Source organism: Danio rerio, chromosome 23 (genome assembly GCF_049306965.1).
Source record: "Danio rerio strain Tuebingen ecotype United States chromosome 23, GRCz12tu, whole genome shotgun sequence".
Lineage (NCBI taxonomy): Eukaryota > Metazoa > Chordata > Actinopteri > Cypriniformes > Danionidae > Danio > Danio rerio.
Window position 1 is genome coordinate 47,429,597 of NC_133198.1, and position 25,561 is coordinate 47,455,157.

General features: G+C 37.3%; 1 protein-coding gene across 2 annotated transcripts; it reads right to left on the reverse strand.

The window, feature by feature from the left end:
* Positions 1–3,174: 3,174 nt before the first annotated feature.
* Positions 3,175–25,516, reverse strand: abce1 (ATP-binding cassette, sub-family E (OABP), member 1). Of its 2 annotated transcripts, none has more exon segments than NM_213051.2 (19): positions 3,175–3,256; positions 3,306–4,026; positions 6,174–6,285; positions 6,413–6,535; positions 6,613–6,755; positions 9,162–9,272; positions 9,663–9,721; positions 10,701–10,760; positions 12,667–12,888; positions 13,648–13,769; positions 13,854–13,943; positions 15,273–15,369; positions 15,461–15,530; positions 16,172–16,309; positions 17,775–17,892; positions 17,974–18,071; positions 20,397–20,482; positions 20,580–20,748; positions 25,401–25,516. In NM_213051.2, coding segments are annotated over 17 exon segments (1,800 nt in total). In that variant the 5' UTR covers positions 20,683–20,748; positions 25,401–25,516; the 3' UTR covers positions 3,175–3,256; positions 3,306–3,978.
* Between the last annotated feature and the right edge of the window lie 45 nt (positions 25,517–25,561).

A 25,561-nucleotide genomic window follows, 5' to 3' on the forward strand; every position in this document is an offset into this window, starting at 1 on the left:
CAACTAATCAAGGTGACAACTATTCATCTTAAACCCCTTGATTATTTGGATCATTTGTGTTTGATTAGGGTTCAAGCAAAACTGCAGATCTGCTGCCCTCCAGGAATCTAGTTTGGGAGTCTAAAACTGCGGTCACACTGGACTTTTCTCACCATAGACTTTCATTCATACGCAAGTTTGTGCGTCAAGTTTCGCAGTTCACTATGTTGCAAAGTTCAAGCTTGCTGAACTCTGACCTGCGAAATCGCATGACTTGACTGCATGAGACCGATCGGGGATCAAAACATGACCTCTCTGGGCAGAAATTGGACCAAGCGCTTGCTTTTAGAAATGTCTAATCATCTTGTTTAATCCCACCTCTTTTCCCAACACCGTGCTACAGCTATTCAAATTCTCAAACTCTAGTGTAGGGGTCCTCAATCTCGTTCCTGGAGGGTCTGTGCTGTGCAGGGTTTAGCTCCAGTTTGCCTCAACACACCTGCCTGGGTGTTTCAAGTATACCTAGTAAGACCTTGATCAGCTTGTTCAGGTGTGTTTGATTAGGGCTGGGGCTAAAATCTGCAGGACCCCTGCTCTAGTGTGACCGCAGCTTTATCCATAGCTCTCTAACTCGATTCCTGGAGGGTCGCAGCGCTACACAGTTTAGTGCCAACCCTAGTTAAACACACTTGATCAAACTAATTAAAGCTGTGGTCACACTAGAGCAGGGGTGGCCAACCCTGTTCCTGGAGAGCCAGCTTTTTGCAGATTTCAGTTGCTACCCATATCAAACACACCTGCCTGTAATTATCACGAGGTATTCAGGTTCTAATTAATTGGTTCAGGTGTGTTTGATATGGGTAGCAACTGAAATCTGCAGGAAGCTGGCTCTCCAGGAACAGGGTTGGCCACCGCTGCACTAGAGTTTGTGTGTACGAAATTCTGTCGTACGGCACTGTGAAAAGGGGCGGGATTAACAAGATTATTAAATATTAAAAAAAGTGAGCGATTGCTCCATGTTTTAAATTTCTGTCCAGAGATATGATGTTTTGATCCTCGATTGGGCACATGCAGTCAAGTGATGCAAGTTCGCAGGTCAGAATTCGCCAAGTTTGACCTTTGCACCGCAGCAAATTGCAAAACTTAAAGCATGACAGTGCGTTTCCGGTCTGACGCATTCGCTTGCGTATGAATGGAAGTCTACGGGAGGAAAAGCCCAGTGTGACCGCAGCTTAAGTCCTTCAGGCATTGAAACCTGCAGGTAATACCGTGGTCACACTAGAGCTTGCGAAATTCTGTAGTATGGCGCTGCGAAGACAGGATTAAAGAAAATATTTACATTAGATATTTAAAAAAGCGAGCGATTGGTCCATATTTTAAATTTCTGTACATAGAGGTCATGTTGTGATCTTTGATCTCGTGCAATCACGTGATGTGATTTGGCAGGTCAGAATTCACCAAGCTTCAACTTTCCAACCCAGGGAACTGCGAAACTTGTCGCACAAGCTTGTGTTTTTAGTTTGCTGCATTCGAGTGCGTATGAATGAGTCTGTGGGGCAAAAAGTGAAGTGTGACCTGGCTTAAGTGTGTTGGAGGCGGAGCAGGTTTGGAACTGGAACCCCTGGATAAGACCATTAACATCTCACTCAAAAATGACATTTTTAATGTTCCTATTTAAAGATTGACTTCTGTAGCAATAAAACCACCAAAAAACAGATGTTTCTTTATTTTCAGCCGGATTTAGATACTATGCTCTCATTCTGGTGTGAGAATCCAGGACCTTTGCTGGCGTAGTACATGGTAAAATATTTATTTTACTGTTGCTAACAGAACAAGGCAATTTTTCACAGTGTCTCCTATTATATTTTTATTCTAGAGGAAGTATTTTTGTCTTTTTAGTTGGGCTGGAATAAAAACATTTTTAAAAATATTGTATATAATAACGGTCAATATCATTAAACACTTTACGAATAAAAAAACCACTGGGGTGGGTGGTGGGCGGAGTTGAAAACGGATCCGTCAAGACGGACAGCTTGACACTTCGGGACTCAAAGTAGCTGCTGTCATGATGACAGACCACAAGGCATCATCATAATTTTTGTTATTTTTATTTATAACTACAAAACATTTCCAAATAAAACAGAATACAATCTCTACAAACTACAGTTCCTTTTTAAAAAATAATGGAGAATTATGAATAAAATATATATTTATATTATAATAATAAAACCATTTTATAATTATTTAATAAAATAGTTCTTTAACATTATTTGTTAAGAGAGCTTTAGGGTGGCAGGATCAATGATGATGATTATTTTATTTCAAGTCTGTAAGACTTATTTGAGTTCATATTTAGGTTATTCACTAAAATATATCATTTAAATCGTTCATGAATGCAGTAAATAGTCTGTATAAAAAAGTTAAAAAATAAACCTGTGCAAACAAGCTAACCTTTATAACCAGATTATTTAACAAAAGATGATACTGCAGTAAAATATTTGTAGTCTTTTAATAAGCAAGATGTGTACAGGATAGAGAGGCTGTGAAAAGTGAATTGTTTGTTTTGAAACTTTTGAATCAGAATTTGTCCAATTATAAACCCGAAATACACGTGTTTGTTGTCATGTGGTGAACTCGGCCAATCGTGTAATATCGGTGTCGTCATCAGAGCTCCTGCAGCCACTCTTCAGAAGCTGCACGGTCTGAGTCGAGAGGGTGCTCGCTGCAGAGCCATTTGAGGAGAGGTGAGCTCCAGAGAGGGGGAGCATGAGCTGTCGCTCCTCCTCCTGTAAGCTGTTTTAATGCGTACACCAACCCCACCCCTAACCCTACCCCCAGTGACATCACTCATAGAAGAAGTGCAAAAAAGGTGGAGCTCAAGCTTAAGCTCCCCCTCTCTGGAGCTCAACTCTCCTCAAATGGCTCTGCAGCGAGCACCACTTGTCTGAGTTTGCCGTCTGATCTCGGAGCGCTGTCGCGGTACTTTGAAGCCACATGTGACAGTCACGTGGCGTCGGCGCAGCATCAATCCGGACAAGATTTCTAACCAGCATGCACTGCTTTAAGACAGATTTCGATCGATCTGCGCAGCGCTGCATGAAGTCGAACGCACCTAAACACTTTAGCCACGTGAACAGGTGATTATAAACACTTTAGTTACGTGACCTGGGTGTTTCAAAACATTTGCGTTTCTTTCATCTCAACACTGTCGAAACGTCTTTTCACGTCAGTCATCCTTAGTGTTGACCCGTGATAAATAAGAGAATAAACCGAAGGAAAATGAATGATATTGTGTTGCCACATTATAAAAATAATATTAACAATTTGACACCAAACATTACCCAAAAAATGCATTTATACTCGCAGTCTTTCTATTTGAAATCAGTTTTTGGCTGAAACCCCATTCATGGGAGGGAATTACACACTGAATATGTATTTAAGCATAAACACAAGCCTTTCTCAGTTGTGGTCTTTCCATTTAAAGTCAGTTTATTCCAAAACAATCCCACTGCACAGACGCGTCACCCAATATCATGACACAACAGATTATTTTGGGTGTGTGTAGATGGTAGTGTGTTTTAATCTGCATCTTCACAAGGTGGCAGAACGCCAGATCTTGAGAAACGGGGTTATTTAATATGTAACGCATCATGTAACGTGATTAAAATATTTTATTTCAAAATATACAGTAGCATGTTTGGCGTGTGTGAATTCATTCACAGCACTCGTGTGAGCGGAAGGAACTTCAGTACTGTTAATGATAATTCACCCAGAAACACATTTATTTGTAATAAACATCTCTCCTCTTTTGGCATGATGACACAAGCTTGGCGTATTTGAGGATGAGGGCTGTGTTTCTGAAGTGAACCCGCTGGACAGAGTGATGATGATGAAGATGATGATGGTTATTCAGTCAAACATGTAAGTCCGCTGTTCCAGCATTTTCTGGTTTGATGTCGTATCAAGCGGCTGAATTTCTGGAGTTTTCTGAATTGACGTTCAGTCATCCAGGAAGAAGTAGTTTCCACTCTTCTTTTGTTCCACATCCTGAAAGAGAAAAGCAGAGAGCGATCAACTTCTAATTAAAATCAGAGTGAGCTGAATTCACCAAGTGTCCACAAACATGCAAGCAATTGGTGGTTTACAGAAGCTCAGTGTACATAAAGTTCAAGGCGAAAATGGAGCAAAATACTTTACGGTATTTGCAATAATATTTGGTTCTGACCTTTCTATCAATATGATTTGATTATAATTGTAGATCAATGACAGAAATAGACGTTACAGTAGGCTGTTTCGCATGCGCATCATTGATCTGCAGTTATAATCAAATCATGTTGACAGAAAGGTCAGTATTGAACATTTATGCACAAGTATTTATGTGTATAAAGCATCTGTTTTGTGAGAAGTGCTTCTCATATGGCATGCAAGCGACCCGTACAGCTTTACTGTGACATTTCCTTGTGTAAAAATGATGCCGACTGAAACTTTCTTTCGTACAACATGCCCACCAAAATGGTACACTTTGCTGAACTTACGCTCTAGGGTTGAGGGCGGCGTGACCGTCCTTTGTCTAAAGTGAAAGGCTGGGGGATGGGTGCTGGGGGGTGCTGTCGCAGACGTCGCCTTCTCTATTCTGCCGCCCTAGATGCAGCGGATATAACTGAGGGCGCGGGTTGTGAGGGTAGTGTCACGGACGCCGCTCTCTCTATTCTGCCGCCTTAGATACGGATATAACTGAGGGCGCGGGTGGTGAGGGTAGTGTCGAGGACAGATGCCACCCTCTCTATTCTGCCGCCCTAGACGCGGATATAACTGAAAGCGCGGGTTGTGAGGGTAGTGTCGAGGACGCCGCCCTCTCTATTCTGCCGCCTTAGATGCGGATATAACTGAGGGCGCGGTTGGTGAGGGTAGTGTCGAGGATGCCGCTCTCTCTATTCTATTTCTATTATATTCTATTTCGTTTTCTAACAAGATTCATGCTAAAGTTAGGAGCACCGGTGCTACCAAGCAAAAAGGTTAATTTCGAGCCCTGTATATATATATATATATATATATATATATATATATATATATATATATAATATCGCAATATATATTGCAGGGAAAAAAAATATCGCAATGTCAATTTTTTCCAATATCGTGCAGCCCTAGACGCCACCCTCTCTATTCTGCCACCTTAGACGCGGATATAACTGAAAGCGCGGGTGGTGAGGGTAGTGTCGCGGACGTCGCCTCTCTATTCTGCCGCCTAAGATGCGGATATAACTGAGGGCGCGGGTGGTGAGGGTAGTGTCGAGGACGCCGCCCTCTCTATTCTGCCGCCTTAGATGCGGATATAACTGAGGGCGCGGCTGGTGAGGGTAGTGTCGCGGACGCCGCTCTCTCTATTCTGCCGCCTAAGATGTGGATATAACTGAGGGCGCGGGTGGTGAGGGTAGTGTCACAGATGCCGCCCTCTCTATTCTGCTGCCTTAGACGCGGATATAACTGAGGGCGTGGGTGGTGAGGGTAGTGTTGCGGACGCCGCCCTCTCTATTCTGCTGTCCTAGGCGGCCGCCTCTATGGACGCGCCGACCCTGACTTTTGACCGTGGAAACGCAAGCCTGATAAAGGTGACCCATACCATACCGTACTGTACCTCTCAGTGGAAACGGGCCATTTTAGGTGCCTTTTGACAGTGGAAACAGCCATAAAAGCATAAAACCATACCACTCAGTGGAAACAGGCCATAAGAAACTTGTTTGGAAAGTTTCTTTGCTAAGGGGAAAAGGCCCAGTGCAGGACCTACAAACTGCCAAGGAATGGATTCCCAACCCATTTGTCAACAAATCAGGTGAATCCAGCATGTCTGTGCAAGAAGATCAACTGCTGGAGACCGCATATGACAGCAGGCTGATCGCATATTGCTTTTCTAGAGATTGCGCAAATTAGTTATGTCAAATGGAGGTGTGCGGCTTGCACACTTCAAGCGGTGTGACGACTCGCGTCTTCCAGATGCACACAGTTGAAAAGAATGCTGCGAGTGGGCTGTGAGTGCCAAGCGAGTCATGTGATAAGAACTGACCAATAATCTTCAAATAAACATTTCGGAAGACTAATTACAGAAAATCTGTTCACACAACTAAATTTTAACAGATGAAAACAATCTATCCATTTAATACCATATAAAGATCTGAATCTAAAGGAACATTTACCTTAATGGAATTGAGTTTGTTAATTCTTGGTCTGAAGTTGTTTGGGTCTCTCCTGAAGGTGATCTCCAGCTGCGCTAAAAACTTATTCATGCCAGCCAACAGCGTCTGCGGACTGATGAAACAAAAAGCACATCTCGATGTTAATATGACAGATGCATTACTTAAACCAGCGAATGTGAAAAGGCTCCATTGTGCAACTCTAATGTAAAGTATTCAGTCAGTGCGAATGAAGTACGTACGCATTGGCGTTAGTGGTCCTGGATGGAATTCCGTCGAATACGATGACTCTGTCCGCCAGATACGTGGCCATGATGAAATCGTGCTCCACCACAAATGCAGTCTTCTTCGCATGAAGGATGAATCTGAATGACAATGAAAGTAAATGAGCATCTAGCATATATAAAGCACATCAAAAGCAAAGAAAGTGTTGCTGTTTTACCGTTTGATGACCCTGGCAGCCATGAGACGCTGCTCAGAGTCCAGATAAGCGGACGGCTCGTCGATCAGATAGACATCCGCTGGTTTGCCTAAACACAAAGCCAAAGCCACACGCTGCAGCTCACCACCAGACAGATTCTGGACCTGCAGACAACACACAAACACAGTGTCTTAACCCGTGTGTGCTTTTGCGGGTGTTTTCATCCACTCTGGGCTGATTTTGAGTCTTAATTTGGCCATCATTTTCTGAGCAAATAGAAATGATTTCTGGTGACAAATCTTAATTTAAAAATGCTTTGAACAATTCACTTTGGGCAAATTCACTACCCTTTTAGCGAATCGATTGTAGTGAGAGAGCAAAACCACCCAAAAACCAGCTTTTCCCACAGTGTAATGGTTATGTAATGGCTCGTTTCCACTGACTGGTACAGCACGGTACGGGTCACCTTTATCAGGCTTGCGCTTCCACCACAAAGGGTACCCTTTTGTTGGGTGTGGTGTATAACAAAGTTTAAGTCGACGTCATGCTCGCTCGAATAAATGTGTACAGTAAAGCTGTACGGGTCATTTACATATAATGAGCAGCACTTCCCACAAAACAGACGCTTTACACACATAAATACTTGTTTATAAATGTTTATTACTGACCTTTCTATGAACATGATTTGATTATAACTGCAGATCAATGACAGTGCGAGAGAGGCTACTGTAACGTCTGTAATTATATAAAATAAATATATAAATGCAACATATATGAACACATACAGCCCCTTACAGTCTCCGAAATATTATATTATATTATTACCAAAAAAGGTTTTTACAAAGATTTGTGGAAAAATTAGGTTTTTAGCAAGGCAATCTGATCTTTTGGATGTTCATTCTTTACAATTGTTGGCAGGAGTTTTAATTCAACCCCATTTTGATTATGCTACGTCATTGTGGTACAGTAGCTGCTCACAAAATTGAGAAATTGCAAAAGGCACAAAATAAATTAGTACGAATAATTTTAAAAATGCATCCTAGAGCACATTTGCACAAAGAGTCTTTTAATAAATTAGGTATGTTAACTGTTAGTAATAGAGTGTGTCTTTAAAATTGGGACGTAAAATGTTTAATAATGTGGTTCCTAGCTATTTGATTAATTATTTTCAAATGGTGAGGCAACAGCATTCATACAGTACTAGGAGTTGGGATTTTAATATTTGTTTATTTAAATTTAGAAGTTTAGTGGGGAAAAATATGTTTTTATATACAAGTGCAATCATGTGGAACAAACTACCAAAATCAATTAAGGAAATAAAAGATTTAAGGTTGTTCAAAAAAGCTATCAAAAGATGGTTGTTTGATGAGGATAATTAGTTTGCATGGTGGACGAGGATCTTTTAAATTATATCTTACTTGAGTGTGAATAGGTTTGTGTCTGGAAGGCCATTGGCTGTGTGGAACATGTGCTGGATGGGTTGACTGTTCGTACCGCTGTGGCGACTGTTTGTTTTATTTCTTCATTAGTATTTTGAAGCCATACATTGTTTTTATTTAACAGAGGACCACAATGGAAATAAGCCCTGGGCTTTATTGTGTTTTTATCCGCGACAGTTTTTTTTAACAAAGTGTATGGAATACTTTTTGTACAGTTTGTCTAAAATCTGTCAAATAAAATTCAATTCAATTCAATTAATTACAGAAAAACTACACACAGCATGCATTTAGTCCTTATTTGAGTTCACAAACACACGCAATATAGCCCACAGTCAGCGCAAACCTCTCATCTGTGTCTGTAATCTTCAGCAGCACATGTCAGCTCTGTTAGAGAGTCATTCTGTTATTCCCAGTTCATAATAATCCAAAAGGCAAAGATAAACATGGCAGTTTGTTCATGATTCAGGTTGTTAAACACTTTTGCTCCTGTGTTTTGCCGGGTTTCTCCTTTTTTCCGCACTTTACTCTCGCGCTTATCCTTTTCTTTCTGAATGGATCAGATGACGGAGACACTTCAACAATCACGTAACGTTACACATTATTATCATCAGCTCAAGAAGTTTGTTATATCAAAAATAGACGCGATCGCGCCCTTCCGGAAGAAAGCGAATACCGCTCGCACTTTTTAGATGGGCTCGTAAAGCAACAACAGGACACGGCAGATTTTGTTCTTCTTTGCATTGTGTCTGTTCATCAAGACGACGACACGGTTTGTTTGAGCCCGGGTCATTTACGGCTGGTTATTTTATGCATATAGTAACGTTAAATCCATGTAATCTCTCGCCTGTGTATTAGAACATGGCGGATCCTTTGTTTACATTCTGTCTAGCTCCACAATCTCGTGACGTATCCCTGAACCAATCAGCGTTCGGCTGCGCGTGTAGCTCCACCTTTTGGTACCCTTTCGAAAGGGTGCTGAAAAAGTGGTATGGTACGCTGACAGTGGAAACAGCCATAAAAGCGTACCAAACCGAACCACTCAATGGAAACAGGCCATAATAGCTATATATACAGCTATATGAAGAGAAAATTATGAGTATTACACTTGTACAGTAGTAGTGTTATACTCACGTCCTGGTCGATGATGCTCTCGATCTGCATGGGCTTCATGACGTCAGTGACGAACTGAGGGTGTGTGTACGCGTCTCTGATCTTGTCATGCAGCAGAGCTCGAACACTGCCCTAAAACACACAGAGATGGTCAACTTCAGTTTGTGTGTGTTAAACACCATGCCAGCTTCATTTTCATCAAGAGAAAAATACATACAGATCATAAGGTTCTCTACATTTTCATACGGTTTACATTTTTGCAAAAAACTCCACAACAGATCTCTTCAAAAGAATGAACTGGATAAAATAAATGCATCACCATGGTATATACAGGAACAGAGAGTGGAATTCAATAGATTTAACACTCCATTCATTTTAAAACCACTTTAGCCACTTAATATTTCTACCGGTAACATGTTAACTTATATTTATTTAATACTGACTATAAGAAACCAAAGCTGGAACATTATTCATTTTCCTAGTATTAAGAAGCAGCTGAAAGGGCATCCGCTTCAAACTCACTTTAAACTTAGGGCTGATCTTCTGTGGTTTGTAGCTCACGTTCAGGATAGGCACATCACCTGACAAACAACACACACTCCAGTTAGCATTACAAATAGGCTTAATAATCTGTATCAATCAGCCAGTAGCTATTCTTGTGAGAAGAAAGTGCTTGTGTCTAGCGGTAGACTTTCATTTAACTCTCATAATTCATAGCGCTACATTAAAAAAAACACACTTTTAATAAAATGCATATGTTTTAATAAGCGAATGAGAAGGTTCACCCAAAAATTTAAATTACCTTATGATTTGTTCCCCATCATGTGGTTTTAAATCATTTGAGTTTCCTCTGTTAAACACAAAAGAAGATATTTTAAAGAAAGCTGGTTGATGGCACCCATTGACTTTCATAGTAGGAAATGGAGGTCTATGGATGCCAGCTACCAACATTCTTCAAAATATCTTCTTTTGTGTTCAACAGAAGAAACTCAAATAGGTTTAAGAGTAAATTTTCTTTTTTGGATGAACTGTCCCTTGAGGGCATGCAAAATACAATTTTTTTTACTGCTATTAGTTTAAATAATATATATATATATATATATATATATATATATATATATATATATATATATATATATATATATATATATATATATATATATATATATATATTCCAGCGTTGTGGATGTGACATTTGCAGTAAAAAGTCAACACATAAATTGACAGAGAAAGTATATGTTAACATTATATTGAAAAATTTAATTATATTTTCTAGAGCAACTAGCCACAGAGTTATGGGAGCAGAAAAATATCAATCTGTAAACGTGTTTTGTACTTTAAATGAGAAAATATAAATGCATTATGAAGATAAAAAAAATTATTTTGAAAAGCATGTAAATTAGATAAGCTTGATAAAAGATAGAAACAGATCAATTTTAATGTATTAATAAATAAAAGGAAGGATAGAAAAATGTGATTATTAGATTACTTAAAAATATTTCTGATTAAAACAAATCAGCATTTCAGCAGAATATAGTTGTGGTGTGTGCTGGTTTTCACCTCCTCCGTCTGGTTTGAGGCCTCCGGCAAGCATCCTGATGAAGGTGGTTTTCCCCGTTCCTAAAAGAAGAAAACTGGTTTAGATGTAGGACTGCACAATATAGGCGTAAGTCAGAATTATTCGCCCTCCTGTGAATTTTTTTCTCTTTCAGATATTTCCCAAATGATGTTGAACAGATTCAGGAATTTTTCACAGTATTTCCTATAATATTTTTTCTTCTGGAGAAAGCTTATGTGTTTTATTTAAGCTAGAATAAAAGCAGTTTTTAATTGTTTTAAACCTATTTTAAGGTCAGTATTATTAGCCCCCTTAAGCTACATTGGTTTTGGATCGTCTCCAGAACAAACCACTGTCTTTCCACAATGACTTGCTTATTTATACTAACTTTACCCTAGTTAGCCTAGTGAAGCCTTTAAATGTTACTTTAAGCTGAATACCAGAGATGGGGTACTCAAGTCACATGACTTGACTTGAGTCAGACAAAATTTAGGACTTGAGATGGGTTGCAGCTGGAAGGGCATCAGCTGTGTAAAAAATATGCTGGATAAATTGGCGGTTCATTTGGCTGTGGCGAACCCAGATTAATAAAGGGACTAAGCCGAAAATAAAATGAATGGATGAATGAAGAGGTAGACCATAATGGAGTGAAAGTTTATCATTTGCATGTGTGTTTTTTCATTAGGATTTAACTTGACCGTCCATAGTAGTATATAATAGAAATTAAGAATAATTACTGTCAAAAGCCCCTTTCACAGTGATACCGGTAAAAATCTGGAAAATTACTGGAACGACTTTACCAGTAGATAAAAAAAGCGCTGTTTACACAGGCAGGAACGTTATGTAATTTTTCCGGAAAAGAGCGTTCACACATCTATTCCAAAATACAGCTACATTCTGAAATCACCAACCAGAAACGACCCATAAACAGCTGCGCTTGTACTTGTAAACACAGAAGGGGTCAAGCTTTTGTTGATGGTACATAATATGTGTGTGTGTGTGGCATAGACTGTAAAAGATATGTACGTAGTGCAGGGCTCGAAAATAACCTTTTTGCTTGGTAGCACCGGTGCTCTTAACTTTAAAAATGTAGGCGCATTAGCCAAAATTTAGTCGCACCCACAAATTACAAGCACCGTTACTACAAGTTTTATTCAAACATATTTTATTGCATTTGAAATCAACACTAATCAAACTAACAAGCTAATATATATATATATATATATATATATATATATATATATATATATATATATATATAAATATAAAAATATAGTTACACATGCATTAACAGCTCATCTCTTCTCAGATCGGTCCGAAAGAATCAGTTGAATTTGCTGGACTGGATCATTCGGTTCATTAAAAAGAACCACTTTAAATGATTCATTAGATTGATATAAACGATTCATTTGAACGATTTATTTGCTATTCGGCCATCAGATAATGCGGTTATGAAAAAGGGAAGGCGCTCCACCAAAGATTTATTTTATATATATATATATATATATATGTATATATGTGTATATATATATATATATATATATATATATATATATATATAATTAGATTGACTTGAAAGTGACTCGACGTGACTTGAAATAAGCAGTGACTTGACTCCGACAAAAAAATGACTTGACTTGCTTGAGACTTGAAGGTTATGACTTGAGACTTGCTTGTGACTTGCACATGTGTGACCTCTGCTGAATACAAGTGTCTTGAAGAATATCTAGTGTAATATTATGTGCCGTCATCATGGCAATGAGAAAAGAAATCAATTTGAAATGAGTTATTAAAACTATTATGATTAGAAATGTTGAAAATAATCTTTTCATTTAACAAAAAATTGGGAAGAAAAATATACAGGACGGTTAATAATTCTGACTTTAACTGTATATTGTACAGCCCTATTTATGAAAATAAAGAAAACATTAATAATCAGCAGAGATGAAGAGTGCAGTCTGATCTCACCGTTCTCTCCGAGCATGACCATGATCTCAGAGTCTGTGAACTCTCCTTCGGTGATGGTGAGTGTGAACTCGCCCATGCTCTTCTTCATGTTGGGATACTGATAACGGCACAGTTTCTTCACCTCCTCTTCAGCTGCCGTCTCTGCCACTTTAAACACAAGAGACGTCTCTCTGAAGCGCAGGTTCTCCGTCGGCACGTAGCCGTCCAGGAAAATGTTGATTCCTGATTATAAAAAAATAAATAAATTTTTAGTTGCAACTTATAATTTATTCTTATCAAATGTGCATTTTAAAAACAAAAATATATTTTTAAATATTATTTAGATCTTTAAACATTAATGCAAAATAATAATAATAAAAAATAAACTAGAAAAGAATAACAGAATTGACAATGTGCAGATATTCAGAGTCAAAATACCAAGCAAGTTTATTCAAAGTATTTGTTGTAGAGTTTATTCAAGCCCTTTAAGTCACACACAAATACCGTTAGTTTCCAGTACACACATTTAACTTAGCATTGTTATTGCATGTCTAACTGAGGCAAATATGACAGGATACAAGTAACTAACCGGCCACTTTATTAGGTACACCCAACTGCTCATTAATGCAAACTTCTAATCAGCCTATCAAATAAGGCAGCAACTCAACGCATTTAGGCATGAAGACATGGTCAAGACGATCTGCTGCAGTTCAAAGCGAGCATCAGAATGGGGAAGAAAGGGGATTTAAGTCACTTTGAACGTGGCATGGTTGTTGGTGACAGACGGGCTGCTCTGAGTATTTCAGAAACGGCAGATTAACTAGGATTTCAATGCACAACCATCTCTAGGGTTTACAGAGAATGGCCCAAAAACAGAGAATATCCAGTGAGCGGCAGTTCTGTGAGCGCAAATGCCTTGTTTATACCAGAGGTCAGAAGAGAATGGCCAGACTGGTTCCCGCTGATAGAAAGGCAATAGTAACTATTTTGCTATATGCATACCTTCTCTGACGCTGAAGGGCATGGTCACCACCCCATAAGCACTGGGAACTCCATACAGACAGCAGATGAAGTCTGACAGGTAATCCAGCACACTCAAGTCGTGCTCCACCACAATGATGTACCTGTAGACACGAGCAGAGTCGTGTTATTCTGAGATACAGAGAGACTAGCCAAGGCTAATTAGCAGTGGTTTCAGAGAACGGTACCTGTCTGGAGAGATGAGGGAGCGGATGGTGATGGCGGCTCTCAGCCTCTGTTTCACATCAAGATAACTGGACGGCTCGTCGAACATGAATCTAAACATGAATTACATGAGCAAATTATCAGTCAAGGTCACTCCTTACTTTCTCCATCTTATTGTCCTTTTTTAATTATTATGTATTTTTTTTATTTCTTATAATTTTTTCTTTCCTCCTTTATAAGTCCTAAGGATGTTAAGTTTTTCTATACATGTATTTACAACCATTAAAGTAGCTAGGAATTAATAGCAAACATTTACACTGCATTATGCAATGTTGTAATCTTTAATAAAAATTCATTTAAAACAAAATAATACTATTTAATATTATTGTTATTATTATTAACTAAAACAATTGATCAGTTTTGCACTTACTGAAAAGGACACAAGTAACCAATTAATGGAACTAAAACAAATTGTAGAATTTGGTCATAATTTAATGTATAAATGTCACAGAATTTGGCAAATAATTATAATGTGAAAATTGGCAACAATTTTAAGACGTCAATTTTTACCTGTCAATTGTTAAAATCACATACCTTTATAAAATATTACAATAAACTTAAGTATTGCTCATTAATTAATATTACCAATAATAAAAGTAACACTTCCCATAAAACATTTGCTGGATAAGTTGGCAGTTCATTCCACTGTGGCGACCCCTGATGAATGAAGGGACTAGGCCAAAGAAAAAATGAATGAATGAATAAATAATAGTTCATTAATTTGCTTTTTGGCTTAAACTGCCGACTTATCCAGCATATGTGTTATGCAGTGGATGCCCTTTCAGCTGCAACCCATCACTGGGAAACATTATCAGAACTTCAAGAGTCAAAAAGACACAGAGGCAAAACAAAATTAATTCATTGAGGTTTTATGTAGCAATAATTATTATAATTAAATGACAGTGTCTTAGTTTTTCCCCCATTATATATAATTACATTTTTATTATACATTTTACATGTTTGGTTTTTCATGTAATTATCACTTTTTCTTGTTATAAATTTGTTTTAAACCATGAAATCTTTTTTAAAACACAATTTGTTTAAAAAAAAAAAGTTTAAAATTTATTGAAAAAAAAAGTTTAACAACTGAAAAAAAATTTAACAGTTAAAATGTAACAATTCTATTGACTAAATATGTTTTTTAAAAAATAAAACACAATTAATCTGATTTATTAATTCTGAAATATTAAAATGGTATTCAGAATTAAACAATAACATTTAACAATATTAAAATAACTAAAAAAATAAACTATTTGAAATATAGTACTATCGAATTACCAATCCAGCGACCTTCTTGCTGTGAGACTACAGTGCTAACCACTAAGCCACATGGCCACCTTTTTCTCTCTCCATATGTCAAAAACAAAAAAAAAAAACCTCACATATCAGCTCTCTGAATGCAGACGACGGCGCAGGCAAATCTCTGCAGCTCTCCTCCTGATAGGTCCTCAACATTACGGTCACGCAAGTGCAACAGATCTGACCAATCAGAGCACAGGACCACCATCAACATCATGCACATAACAAAACTTTAGTAAATCTCACGCATCAGAAATGCATAAGCACATACCCAGCTGTTCACACACCAGCTCTTCTGTCTTGGTGTCATCCTTTCGGCTTAGGATGGCACCTACTGACCCCTGCAGGACAAACAGAATTACAACACAACCAAACAACATAAAATGACTTAAAGAGGACCTATTTTGTCCTTTACAAGATGTAAAGTCAGTCTCTGATGTCCCTAGTGTATGTGTGTGAAATTTCAGCTCAAAATACCACACAAATAATGTTTTATAACTTTCTGAAACTGACCCTTTTAGGCTTTGATCTTATTGTGGCATTTGGTGACTGTCGCTTTAAATTCAAATGAGATTGTGTGGTTTCCAAAAGAGGGCGGAGCTACAAATGCCTGTGTGTCAGCATAGTGGCAGATTCAAAAACAAGACTAACATTATTGGTGTGAAAATTATCTTCAGCAGCTCAAACACTCTAATGGCTAATGGACGGCTGCTTCTCACTTAGGGCTGTTTATACTAATGAGGGGGATATGATCTCTAATGGGGGGGGGGGTTCCCTCTCATGACACCCACAGCGAGAATGTCAATCAAAGTGTTTCTGCAGACTGTCTGATTATAAACAACAGAATAAATTAAGGTTTACCATTAGAGGCTGGTTATATTCACACTGCTGCCACACAACTACAGTGTTTAAACCCTTTATAAAGGTGTTTTTTGCATAATAGCCCCCCTTTAAATTCAAGTCAGCTTGCTTTCCTTCTGACCTTAACGGTTTTGGGGATTTGATCAACATATTGAGGCTTTACGATGGCCTTCAGGTCGTCCTCCAGGATCTTAGTGAAGTAATTCTGCAGCTCAGAGCCGCGGAAATACGCCAGAATCTCCTGCCAGTCAGGGGGAGCCTGGAAACACATAATATAAGTTAAAAACCAGTGCATCTCTCCATGATAAGCCTTACCATGGTATTAAATTTGGAAATTTATTTATGTTTCAATGCCATATTAGCAGCATAGGCTATAGGGTATATGCCGAGCTAGTGCTGTTTCCATGCTGATACACTTCCGGTGAGCTGTTATTGTGAACTTTCTCATTTCATACGGTTTCTTATACAGCATCGATGTTGTAATGTCATTAAAATACATTCAGTTAAATAAACTTTAGCGTTTATTTGGTTGCTCAAGCGTAAAACGAGACAAAAAGCTGTTTACTCGCACGCGCCCGTCAGAGTCGGCAGGCTAACGCAGAAGCTTCATTAAATATACTGGGGTAAAATAAATGCTCATATTATAAAGACATGGCGGGGGAAATGTAATGTAATGCAGTGCTTCTTGTACAATTTGAGACCCACTTTAAGACCGGATATCACTCAGCCCGTGGAGATCGCTGATTTTTAAAGAAAACAGACCTTAAACGCACCGGATTTCGCATTGGCATGCCATTCGCCGGAAGCGCTTAACCCAGGTTACTGGAAAATTAAAAGTCTTATTAGCATGCTTCGGCATATACCCCATATACATGAAGACACTTGTATTAAATATTCAATATATAATTTAAAATGAATAAATATGAATAAACTCGTAATAATTATTTATTGCAAAAAATACAAAATTAATAAAATATATGTATCAATATACACAAATAACACAGACGAAAAAAAGTTATTTCAGTTTGATCAATGATAAATGTAGTAAAATTCCTCTAAAAGACACCTTTTGACTTAAAATATCACATGAATAAAAGCGTTCTCTAATATAATTAACAAATATACATTCTATTAAAACGTGTTTTTTTTTACATTTGAAAATAGAAAAGCAAACACAATAATGGGATTACTAAACATTAAAATCAAAAGATTTTATTAAATCTGAGTGATCCATATTTAGTCTCACAAATTTGACTGCTTATGATCTACAGTTATGAATTATGATAATAATATGCTTATTATCTACAGTATGAATTATGATAATATTTGTATGGGGTTTTTATTCTCTGTGGTTATACTGAATGCTGTAGACGGTTGTAAGAGTTAATGGAAGTAGTGACAGAATTTCAAAATAAGAGTCCTAATGCATTTCTAACCTTCTGTACATTTTATATTCAAACAAATAAATCCTTTTGCATGTCTCCTTGTATTGCTTTAATATAAACAATTTTTCAGTTTCATGGCTCAAATTAAGGGAATGTGCATTTTGGGTAAACACTTGTGAATTGAGGGGGCAATACATAGGTTTCCATTGCTTTTATACTGTACAAACTGTATTTTCTATTTTTCTAACCCCACCCAACCCCTAAACCCAACCCTCACAGTGCAGTTTTACTTACAGAAAAAAATCCTATGTGCAGCGTGTGTGTGTGTCTCAGACTCACATCAAATCTCCCCAGGTTTGGTTTCTGTTTTCCTGCCAGGATTTTGAGAGCAGTGGATTTCCCAATACCGTTAGTACCCACAAGCCCCAGCACTTCACCCGGACGAGGGATGGGCAACCTGACAAACACAAACACTCTGATTAAACAACAATTACAGAAACAAATTCAGGTGTGACTCAGATGTAATGTATGCTCGTACCTGTGCAGCTTGAAGGAATTGGCACAGTATCTGTGTGTGGTTTCCTTCTCCAGGTTGCTTGGCAGGTTCACGATTGAAAGAGCACCAAATGGACATTTCTACATTAAAATAAGCAGATATGACTTTTAGGGCAACAGTAATAATTTAGGGTAAGATCTAGGGCTGCACAATATATAGTTTCAGCATCGATAATGCAATGTTCAATAGTCACATCACAGGATATGCAATGTTGAGTTGGGATTATAGTTGATCATAATTAATTCAGTGTTTAACAATAATGGAGTAAAAGTTTATCGTTGGCGTGCGTTTTTAAAGATATAGTTTACCCAAAAATTACACTATACTTTTTTTAATACATACTTTTTGTTTCAAAAATTTATGGGTTTCTTTTATTTATGCTGAACACAAAAAAACACATTTTAATAACTCGTAAACGTTTGAAACAACTGAAGTGTGAGTAAATAGTGAGTACATTTTGGGTGAACTACCCCTTTAAGGCCTGTGACTATGTGAACATTTTCAATATTTCAGAGTTTAAAACATCCTGTCATATAAAAAACTTACTATGTTTGTAACTTTAATAAAGATTACATAATATACAATGCAGGGCGAGGCAGTAGGTAGTAGGTAGTGCTGTTGCCTCACAGCAAGAAGGTCGCTGGTTCGAACCTCGGCTCAGTTGGTGTTTCTGTGTGGAGTTTGCATGTTCTCCCTGCCTTCGCGTGGGTTTCTTCCGGGTGCTCCGGTTTCCCCCACAGTCTAAATACATGTGGTACAGGTGATTTGGGTAGGCTAAATTGTCCGTAGTGTATGAGTGTGTGTGTGTGGATGTTTCCCAGAGATGGGTTGCGGCTAGAAGGGCATCCGCTGCATAAAAACTTGCTGGATAAGTTGGCGGTTCATTCCGCTGTGGCGACCCCGGATTAATAAAGGAACTAAGCCGACAAGAAAATGAATGAATGAATAATATACAATGCAATTTATATTGCTATAATATATTTGATATATTATTCGAGATTCACTCCCCTACAAAATTACCCTAATGAATCTAAAATGAAGAGTTCTTTTCCAAATAAAGCTCTTCAAGTCATGTGGTAAAACTGTATTCACATCAAAATATATAATAGCAGAAAAACAAAATATGTCAGAAGTCAATGTCAGATTTTTTTCAATATCTTGCAGCCTCAGTAAGACCATTAATGTTCAAAACAAACAAATTCCAAGAGCTTACAATGTAAATCAATGAGATCTTCATAACAGCACAGCAGACTATTTGCATAAAATGCATATAAATTAGCTATCGCAATATACAGTTGAAGTCAGAATTATTTGTTCTCGTGTGAATTTTTAACTTTTTAAAAATTATTTCCCAAGTGTTGCTTAATGGAGAGATTATAACATTTGTTATACTAATCTAAATTGTAGTAGCTAATATCTTTTATCTTTGCCATGATGACTACATAAAATTAGACTAGATATTCATCAAGACACTAGTAATCAGCTTAAAGTGACATTAAAGGCTTAACTAGGTTAAAGTTAGAGTAATTAGGCAAGTCACTGAATAGCAGTAGTTTGTTCTGTAGACAATCAACACAAATAAAGCTTAAATGGGCTAATAATATTGACCTTAGAACAATTTTTATATACATACATAATGTCTAAGTATAATATTTAAAATATTTAAAGTTTTTTGGATCAATTATTTGTAGTTTCAAAGCATATAATACTAAAATGACTGAGAGGTTAAAAATGTTGATATTTAAATGTTTCAGAGCAGGGGTGCCCAAACTCAATCCTGGAGGGCCGGTGTCATGCAGATTTTAGCTCCAACTTGCCACAACACACCTGCACGGATGTTTCTAAAAAGCCTGGTAAGAACTTGATTATCTAGCCCAAGTGTGTGGGATTGAAGTTGGTACTAAATTTTGCAGGACCCTCAAGCACTCAAGTGGTGCTCGCTGCAGAGCCATTTGGGCGAGCTGAGCTCCAGCGAGGGGGAGCTTGAGCTTGAGCTCCACCTTTTTTGCACTTCTTCTACAAGTGATGTCACTGGGGGTAGGGTTAGGGGTGGGGTTGGTGTACGCATTAAAACAGCTTACAGGAGGCAGAACGAGAGCTCATGCTCCCCCTCGCTGGAGCTCAGCTCGCCCAAATGGCTCTGCAGCGAGCACCATTTCCAAGCACTGGGCACTCATGCTTTAGAGGCTTTGGATGATCAATCACGCTGAGGAACAGCAAAAGTAATGGTTCTGGAAATTAATCCTTCTCAAAAGCCTAATTAATTATATCTGATGCATCTGAACAGGATTCTACTAAAATGTGTATAGATAATCCACTAAGCTGAAGCTCACTAATGATAAATGAATATAAACCTCAGAAACATCCATATATTTTTGTATGCATTAAACCTGTTGCTTTAATACCTTAATGCAGATTCCACATCCGATGCAGAGAGACTCTGAGATCCAAACGATTTTACTCTGAGGTGAGACTTCAATACACAGCTTACCTGAGGAAAAAACAAAACAAAAACATTAGACATCAATGATACAGAATACCACGAGCAAATAAAATAAGATCAGCTAAAAACACAGTGTGTTTCTTACCCATCCGCACCACAGGACAGCTCTTCTTGCACTCCTGACGGCATTTCTTGGGTTTGCACTTGTCGTGGTTGACGATAGCGATTCTGGTGTTCTTGTCCGCCATTTGCCTGGTTTGATGTTCGCGCACTGGCGACGCAGATCTACAGGAACAGATGAGGTCTAGACCTCACTACAGAGAGAAGGAGAGTTTTGTGTTTAGTTCCATTATCAGCTTACCTGGATAATTCATGGCAAAAACACATCAAATGTACAAATTAACTAGGCGCTATTGTGGAATATATTGTAATGTGTGAAATGTGTACCGTAAACTTATTTTTTTGAGTGGAGCATTGCCAATTGCTTTATATTTTAACAAATGACTTACTTTTAATATTTCAACACACTAGAATTGTCATTGTTTTTATGATGTATTTTTGAAGGAAAATTTTGTTATTTCCTTAAAGTGTTTACATATTTATATTTTCATACTTAAGCTTTCTTTTTCTGTTACTCAATTGGGATTTATTTTACAGGGTTTCTGCAGGAAATCTACAAGCCTAATGACTTTTTATGACCATTAGGAATGAAATGTTAGGGTGCTTTCACATCTGTAGTTCGCTTCATTTGGTCCGGACCAAGGGTATTAAATGATACATTGTTGCATTTTCTGCCGTCTTTGGGTCGTTTTCACACCACACTGCTGGCTTTGGTCCGAACCAGTTGAAACGAACCAAAATGCGGTCATCTGACAAAATCCACATCACTTATTGGCCAGATGTTGTTGAACATATTTCCTAAACTGCTTATTGATTGGTCAGAATTCATGTGCGGTAAAATGCCTTTGAACTCCCGCAAGTAAACAAAACTGGCAGACACAAAATGTCGCTTTTACTCTGGAGGGACGACTGCGCTGACTGATTGTATTATTGCTTTAGACAAACTATACATTACGAAAATGAAGCGCGGCCGCGGCTGTAAAAAAATGTTTTAATGCATCGCACGTCACTTCAGGAGGAAGGGTGAATTAATTTAGCTAAACTGCAACATGGTCATCTTGCGGAAATATTACCAACGATCCATCAGATAATGTTATTCTCTCTCTCTCTCTCTCTCTCTGTTGGTAAAGCGCTGTCAACAAATATTTTTCCTCCATATCCGATAATGCACAGCGCATCGGCCTACGGCAGCTGAATTAGTCCAAAACGCGAAGTACTTTTTGCGGTTGGACCTGTTTTAGTACAGATCATATTCTCACCACAAACAAACCGCTCCAGGGTTCGTTTGAAAGCGTACCGAGACCACCTCTTCAAGCAGGTCTCGGTACACTTATTCGGTCCACTTTTGGTGCGCACTCGAGTACGATTGCTGCATTCACACCTGCCCAAACGAACCGCACCAAAAGGGGAAACAAACTCTAGTGCGATTCAATCAAACTAAATAAGGCAGGTGTGAAAGCACCTTAGGCTTATGCAGGGTTGAGACTTTTTCTAGCATTATCGTGAGGAATAGTGTAATTGTTTTAATTTTTTTTTTCCTGATTGGGGAATTTAATTTGAAAAACTTGCTGTTAAAATATGTAACAGCTGTTAGGAATTGTATCTCAATAAAAAAAAAACTTAAATATAAAAATAAGATTTTATTGAGATGTATTGTTGGGGACTGTATGATTGTTGGCCCAACTGTATAGCTTTACTTAGACAAAGCAAAATGAAGTCCTATTTAAAACGATTTAAGACCTACAAACTAAAACTGCGGCGAATTTAAGACTTTTTAGGGGCCTAAAACTTAGTTTTTGAAATTTAAGTTGTATTTTGTACACTATAGTAATATGCTTAAAAACAAAATAATCAAATAAAATAAAGATCTTTTCTTTTCTTATAAGATTAATATTTCATTATATAAAGCCCTTTTGTACATTTTCTGGCAAAATTACCTTTATATAACCTATATTGTGAAAGTTATAGTTAGCATAAAAAAACGTTCTCATACTGTGAAATTTTAGTCATACCGCCCAGTCCTATTTACAAACAACAATTTTCTTTAATAAAAAAATAGGTTTATAACAAAAAATACATCTTCAAACTCAATAAATCATACTTTAAAGAAAAATCAAATACTACTTTTTAGAGTTATTTTAATAAAAATTTAACAATTTATGTAGAATAATAATAATCATTTATTAATGTCTGATAACATTTGAAATGGAGCTTTAAAAAAAAGCATACAGTGCTCAGCATTAAGGAGTTAAATTAGTATATTTTTACAAGATGCTTCACAATAATATATTGTGCACATATCAATTAATCAATACTGAAGACAACTGAAACTAAGCAACCAAAATAATAATAATAATAATAATTAAAAATGAAGATCACAGACCAAAAATTAGTGCCCAAGTTAAAATGTTGGGGAAAAATAATTTTTAAAAAATTTAATGAAAAGAAAAATGGAGAGAAACATAAAAATTGACGTTTGTAATTTATTTTGCAATAATTAATTAATTAGAATGCAAATGTTTTATCTTTCTATTCCTAAAAATGTTCAGTGACCAAACTCTATTTTTTACACTTACAGATTACAACTTTAATAAAACTGTTTTGTTTAAATGCACCAAAATATATTGGCTATATTCACTGAGAAATGGATCAAAATATTCGTTTACAAAAGAGGGTTTCTCATTTATGCTGAGCACTGTATGCTTGACATATTGCAAATATTTGACATATTGTTTGCTATTGCAAATATTGACCTCACTAGAACAAGAGAGAAACGATTAATACAAACACCTCCTAAATTAACATGTTGCAATAGTGTAAATGAGTCCTATGATTTAGTGAGAGACAAATATAGTGAGACTACGTCATTTTCAGGTTTTAAACGTATTCAAAGAGATAGTTTATCCAAAAATAAAAATGACTCACTATTTACAAGTGCTTCAACAGCTTTACGATTTTCTTTATTCTGTTGAACATAAGAAAATATGTTACAAACGAGTAACCATTGACTTTAATATAGTAAAAAAATACTATGGAAGTCAATAGTTACTGGTATCTAACATTTAACATTAAACATGTTCAACAAAAAAAAGAGGATTGTAGGAATGATGACAGAAACTCTGTTTTGGGTAAACTCTCCCTTTAAATCTAATTTTTATTTACTTCAAACACATACACTGCATTCATAACATTACAAGTTTTCTACAACATCATTCAGTCTTACTAACAATGCAAGCCAGGCATTTTACTTGAGCCAGTAAGAAACCACCTAGCAACCATTCTGAACACCCTAGCAACCACCCACAATCTCCTTTAAAATCGGGTAATCACCAGCTAGCACACATCAACAATAGGGCACACAGAGGAAACAAAGTAAACTCCAACAAAATACTGTCTTGAAGCAGTTTCTTCCCATTTAAACCCATCTGAGATCCTGGTCTGCTCACTGGTTTCCTTAGTCAACAGTTCAGCATCTGGATGAATGAGGTTGCTGAGTTGCCATATATTTGACAGTGCAGCAATGAAGTCACATGACAGCTCGTTTAAACATACACACACTGCACTGTCATCCAACCCAGCACATACATTATTGAACTGCTAGTGTTACTGTCATTTATTATAGTTCTGTTGAGATAACCTGAGCTTTAAAGGGATACTTCACCCAAAAATGTAAATTTGCTCAGTATTATTTACACTAATTACTATTATATAACCCTTAAGTGGCTCCAAACCTTTATGAGTGTCTTTATTATGTTGAACATTGAAATATATTTTGAAGAAAGCTGAAAATCTGTAACCATTGACTTCCATAGTACATAATACAGATGAGGATAATTTGGTTTTATACTTACATATTCATTCATATTTGAACATTGAAACACTCTATATAACATTGTTTGCATGCTACTATTAATATTGGGTGTGAAATTGCATGTAAGTACAACTCAAAACAACATTAGCACGATTTAATCGACTGTGAACAAACACTGTACTTTGATAGTCATTGGCTGCTAATATGATCTCACTATTCAGAATTAGCAAAGTATACTTTTCTGAAATTATATTAAGGAGAAAGTCAGAATGTGCAAATATAAAACAAACTTTACCCCAATGGTAATAAAAATACAATGGAAGTCAATGGTTACTGGTTTCCAACATTCTTCAAAACATCTTTTATGTTCAACACAAGAAACTCAAACAGCTTTTTGACAAGTGTGAGCAAATGATGACAGAAATGTCATTTTTCTGGGGGTGAAATATCCCTTATGTCTAGACCAAGAGCGTTAAAATAGATGATTGCTCACAAAACTTTCAATGGGACTCGAACATGAAACATTTTACAATCAAATTATTAATTAGTACGTCACAGATCCTATTAATGAATCGTAACCTGCCCGCACCCGAACATATATCCACTGATTTACATAACAGACTAACTGTGCATTCACAGATATGATATAATACCTTTATAAACTGTAATAAAAGTGGAGGTTTAATCAAATCGAACACGTGGAGCAAGTGCGCGCGCACGTCATGACTCATTCGCGCGCGCCTGTGAGAATAAACGATGACGCAAGAATTTACCTCAGAGACTTTCCCCCTGCATGTTAACCATACATCCATAACATTACTTCACTCGGTTTTTCTAAAACGCCAGCTTAGTTATTAAACACTTCGATCAGAATGACTTTCATTGAGTATTAGTGGAAAACAACGATATCTGATTGAAACTCAAAGGCCTCGCGCGCAGGGCGGCACACGCACACAGCTGACGCTCCATTTCTCTGTCCAAATATCTTAGAATTTTCTCTTAAGTTTCACAAAATGGCAATAAAACACTGCTCACCTCCCGCTGATGGGAACAGCGCAGTATAACGCGTTAATAAGCGTTAATGTCGTCTTTCTGTATGAAGAAACGAACAGCGCGTGCTGCTCCGGCGCGAACGAGACAACACCGGTAGCAAAGATGGCGCCAGAGCGCAGGACGCTAAAGGGGCGCGACCGAAA

Coding starts and splice junctions, on each gene's coding strand:
- abce1 (XM_073938232.1), bottom strand. CDS start 20,682: ATGGCGGACAAGAACACCAGAATCGCTATCGTCAACCACGACAAGTGC. Junction 17,893..17,973: donor AATTCCTTCAAGCTGCACAG/GTACGAGCATAC, acceptor TGTGTTTGTCAG/GTTGCCCATCCCTCGTCCGG. Junction 15,370..15,460: donor GCTGGTGTGTGAACAGCTGG/GTATGTGCTTAT, acceptor CTGATTGGTCAG/ATCTGTTGCACTTGCGTGAC.